Source organism: Chelonoidis abingdonii, chromosome 3 (assembly GCF_003597395.2).
Source record: "Chelonoidis abingdonii isolate Lonesome George chromosome 3, CheloAbing_2.0, whole genome shotgun sequence".
Lineage (NCBI taxonomy): Eukaryota > Metazoa > Chordata > Testudines > Testudinidae > Chelonoidis > Chelonoidis abingdonii.
In genome coordinates this window covers 91,132,711-91,137,747 of record NC_133771.1, presented here as the reverse complement: position 1 = coordinate 91,137,747, position 5,037 = coordinate 91,132,711, and the positions used below count along the sequence as shown (strand labels likewise).

The 5,037-nt window shown below is 38.3% G+C and overlaps 1 protein-coding gene across 2 annotated transcripts in view; it reads left to right on the top strand.

Annotated features, from left to right (window-relative positions):
• HDAC2 (histone deacetylase 2) overlaps window positions 1-5,037 on the top strand; it is a 48,041-nt gene that overhangs the window by 9,067 nt on the left and 33,937 nt on the right. Inside the window, exons 2-3 of one of the 2 annotated variants that reach the window (XM_075063898.1) lie at window positions 1,804-1,916; window positions 2,515-2,632. In XM_075063898.1, coding sequence (XP_074919999.1) covers window positions 1,804-1,916; window positions 2,515-2,632 — 231 coding nt within the window. Of the gene's footprint in view, window positions 1-1,803; window positions 1,917-2,514; window positions 2,633-3,130; window positions 3,239-3,836; window positions 3,955-5,037 lie in introns of those variants that run through there. The other variant, XM_032780007.2, reaches the window with a different exon arrangement.

Below are 5,037 nucleotides of genomic sequence, written 5' to 3'. Positions count from 1 at the left end.
TTTATTAGACCGATTATAGCTAATTCGATATTATCCCGCAGTGTAGATGTACCCTAAATCACCAGTGGAGTCCACTTCTTAGTCCTCTTCAAAGTTTCCTGTCTCCCATTATCTTATTACTCCGTTTGGGCCTGTTAGTTTCTTCCCATTCTGCTTCAATCCACAGCTGTAGCCACCTTCCTTCCCCACACACCTCTTTCACATGAGGGTTCCTGGTTCTGGCTTCTTTTCTCCCTCTGCTTCTGAAGTAGTTCCCTTGGTTCTTTGTAGGGTGACCAGACGTCCTGATAAAACTTGGACTGTCCTGATATTCAGTTGTTTGTCCTGCATCCTGACAGATATGGTCAGGACACTTTGTGTCCCTTCGTCCCGATATGTTGGCTTAGGGCATTTTTATTTATTTATTTTATTTATTTATTGCTTTGGCTGTGCACCCCCCCCCCCATGTGTCTCGATATTTCGTTCTTGTCATCTGGTCACTCTAGTTCTTTGTGGGGTGGATTTATTTAAATCACCAAGGAGAAATTCTAGATTTAAGAAATTGATTTTAATCAACTTTTCCATTTGTATTTCAGTATTGTCTAAACAAATATATGTTCTTATTGATTGGTATGACCATTAAAACATGTTCATTTACAGCTAAATAGAGCCTTTACACTAGATTTGGTACATCTTTTTGCTACCCAGGAGGGTACACTACAGCAACATACATTTATTTTAGCAATTATATGTCTTTAATATTTTCAGATTCATATGAATTGTACATTTTAGTATGTTAGAAAATGGTAAATGATGTGTTGCTTGTTTATGAAATAATTAACTTTTTGCTCATGATTTGTGTCAAGCTGCATTAGGATGGTAACTGGAATTCAATTAAATGCACAAAATAACATAGAAATTTTGTTGTTAAACAAATAAACCCTTAATTCAGTACACGGCCTATTATGCCATATTTATAAAGCTTGAGCTTAAAAGTTAGTTTCCCCTGATTCTTTCTTTACATATAAAAGCAGCCTTTAACTCAAAAGTTTTTGATAGGCTTGTGGATTCAGTATATTGATTTTTTTTATTTAGATGTTTTAAGAGATTATATGATAAAGCCTTAACATATTTTGTATTAAATTCAGGTTTAAATTTAAGCAGGCTTATTATTAAAAGAAAAACTTAAAATAATTTAAACAGAATAAAAAATGTCCCATTCTCCCCCCCACCCAAAAAAAAAAATCTTATTTTTATCTACCTGGTTGCCTTTGACTGCCTGCAGTGGCTGGTTCTGTGAGGATTCCTCTGGCTGCTGGCCCTGGCAGTATTGGTGGTGGTCTCTTTTGACAGCACCAGTAGCTACGAGATAGTTGCCACCTTAGAAGCCTATCTGGAGTGGTAGTGGGTGTCTCAGGTTGCAGCTGCCTCTGGTGGGTTTCCTTGATAGTTGCTTTGGGAGTAGCTGCTTCTGGGAGGAGGCAGAACTTTTATGGAACGGTGCCCCAATAAAGCTCCATGTCCATCTTTTCCGGTGGACCCAGTAACATCATGTGGCTGCCCAGCTCTTCTGCGGGTCATGCTGTAAAACCTCTGTGTTAAACAATAGTTTTGACAAGATAATTGAAGATTCTGACACATCTCATACACAGTGACCCCTCCCAAACTTGGTTGGAGAAATTTAAAAAATGAACCCTTTTATGTCTATCTCTGTATGCCGGTCTGCAACTAGAAGAAATAATTTACAAATAAATATAGGGGATGGGAATGCTGTGAAAAGTTCTCATATTATTAATTTTAAATATCATTGTTTATCATTTATAGGTGATATTGGAAACTATTATTATGGGCAGGGTCATCCCATGAAACCTCATAGGATCCGTATGACTCACAACTTGTTGCTAAATTATGGCTTGTACAGAAAAATGGAAATTTATGTGAGTATAAGCAGCAATCTGGAGACTGAAAATGTTAAAACTACTTTTAAAAGCAATTTTTAACCTTCTTTTTCCCCCCATTACACATGAGGAATTATTTCTAGAAGCTGATATTTTCCTCTTCTATTTGGGAAACATTAATCTTCGTTCTTTTCTCCCAGTCTTTAGTAACTTAAAATGAAGCAGAACTTTTCAACTTACACAGGAGCCACAGCTTGCTACCCATATGTGGCAGAGAAGCTGGGTTAGGCCTATGGGGGTCTGGTGGGTAGTTTTTTTTTTTATATATATATATTTTTGTTTCAGGGTAATATATAATATTTCTGCCATCATTAATTTTGTCAGCACAACAATTGGCAAAATATAATGGAGGCTGCACTAAAAATATTTTGCATGTTAATTTTATTAATGGAGTTGTGGCCACTTTTACCCTCTACCCAAGTATGCTTAGAATACAGAGTTTTTCCAGTGTCTGTTTATAACACCTTTAAGGTAGATCTGATTGGTTTTATGAATTTTGTCTCTGATTTGTTAAAACAGATTTGTTGCAACATCGTTTTTTGTTAGGGTAAAATTAATTGTACTTTCTTGTTTACAGCGACCCCATAAAGCTACAGCTGAAGAAATGACCAAGTACCACAGTGATGAATACATTAAATTTCTTCGATCAATAAGGCCAGACAATATGTCTGAATATAGCAAGCAGATGCAGAGATGTAAGTCTCCAAATTGGACTAAGTCTACATTATTTATTCATGTACTGGATTGTTAANACTATCTGGAGTGGTAGTGGGTGTCTCAGGTTGCAGCTGCCTCTGGTGGGTTTCCTTGATAGTTGCTTTGGGAGTAGCTGCTTCTGGGAGGAGGCAGAACTTTTATGGAACGGTGCCCCAATAAAGCTCCATGTCCATCTTTTCCGGTGGACCCAGTAACATCATGTGGCTGCCCAGCTCTTCTGCGGGTCATGCTGTAAAACCTCTGTGTTAAACAATAGTTTTGACAAGATAATTGAAGATTCTGACACATCTCATACACAGTGACCCCTCCCAAACTTGGTTGGAGAAATTTAAAAAATGAACCCTTTTATGTCTATCTCTGTATGCCGGTCTGCAACTAGAAGAAATAATTTACAAATAAATATAGGGGATGGGAATGCTGTGAAAAGTTCTCATATTATTAATTTTAAATATCATTGTTTATCATTTATAGGTGATATTGGAAACTATTATTATGGGCAGGGTCATCCCATGAAACCTCATAGGATCCGTATGACTCACAACTTGTTGCTAAATTATGGCTTGTACAGAAAAATGGAAATTTATGTGAGTATAAGCAGCAATCTGGAGACTGAAAATGTTAAAACTACTTTTAAAAGCAATTTTTAACCTTCTTTTTCCCCCCATTACACATGAGGAATTATTTCTAGAAGCTGATATTTTCCTCTTCTATTTGGGAAACATTAATCTTCGTTCTTTTCTCCCAGTCTTTAGTAACTTAAAATGAAGCAGAACTTTTCAACTTACACAGGAGCCACAGCTTGCTACCCATATGTGGCAGAGAAGCTGGGTTAGGCCTATGGGGGTCTGGTGGGTAGTTTTTTTTTTTATATATATATATTTTTGTTTCAGGGTAATATATAATATTTCTGCCATCATTAATTTTGTCAGCACAACAATTGGCAAAATATAATGGAGGCTGCACTAAAAATATTTTGCATGTTAATTTTATTAATGGAGTTGTGGCCACTTTTACCCTCTACCCAAGTATGCTTAGAATACAGAGTTTTTCCAGTGTCTGTTTATAACACCTTTAAGGTAGATCTGATTGGTTTTATGAATTTTGTCTCTGATTTGTTAAAACAGATTTGTTGCAACATCGTTTTTTGTTAGGGTAAAATTAATTGTACTTTCTTGTTTACAGCGACCCCATAAAGCTACAGCTGAAGAAATGACCAAGTACCACAGTGATGAATACATTAAATTTCTTCGATCAATAAGGCCAGACAATATGTCTGAATATAGCAAGCAGATGCAGAGATGTAAGTCTCCAAATTGGACTAAGTCTACATTATTTATTCATGTACTGGATTGTTAATTATTCCATTATATATAAAGTGAACATGCATTGGTTGTCTAAATATTTAACAATGAGTTCTTGGCATTGTTTCTCCTTTACGTCAATCTATAAAGAGCTTCTAGCTTTTGTCTCAAGACGACTCAAAACACCCAATGCTCTTCAAGTATACAGTTATTAGTATGGGGTCAAATTCTCCCCAGTACAAAGCCTGAGGAAAGTCTACACCCCATTCTGAGAACTTAAGTGGGAGGTAAGTGCTATGTGTAGTTCATTGTACTCTGGCAGATTTCACTCCTATAGATTGTTGGTTCTTAGAAGATGTTTTAATTTTTACAAGCAACTAAGATAAGAATTTTATGAATAGAGCAGAGGTTCTCAAACTGTGGTCGTCCACGAGCTCCATTCAGGTGATCTGCGAATAGTTCCCTCTAAGGAGTGCGGCTGCCCAGGCGCGCACAAGAGAATGAAGGGCCGCCCACCTAATTAGTGTAGCCATGCAAGCATGGCTCCGCGAATTAGGTGCCTGGACCCTGGAGAAGATGCACATGTAAGGTGAGGTGGTGGCCTTGGGGGGAATAGGGGGTAGGTGGGAGGGGGCATTGGGGTGAGAAGAGGGGATGGGGGAAATTTGGGACATACAAGGCTGCGGTGGCCAGAGAAAGAGGCGACTTTCCCTAGGTCAAGGGCTGTGGCTGCGGGGGAGAGACAGCCCTCTTTCCCAGCCTCAGCTCTGTGGTTGCTGTGGCAGGAGAGAGAGGAAGAGACGCTCCTCTTTCCCAGCCTGGGCGCTGCCGTGGTGGGGGAGAGAGGGAACATCCATCGCATTAGAAAGGTAAGACTAGTGATATTAAAATATGAGTTGTGTGCTTTTATTTGTAGAACCAAAAAACATTTATTATTAAGGGTTTTTTAGATATAGTGCTTTTATCCAAAACGCTTTACAATAGTTAGCTAACGGTACAAACAACGTTTGGAAAGATCATTAAGTGGTCTCTCGAGCCCTTGAGCAATTTTCAATTGATCTGCCCCCCCCCCCCCCCCCCCA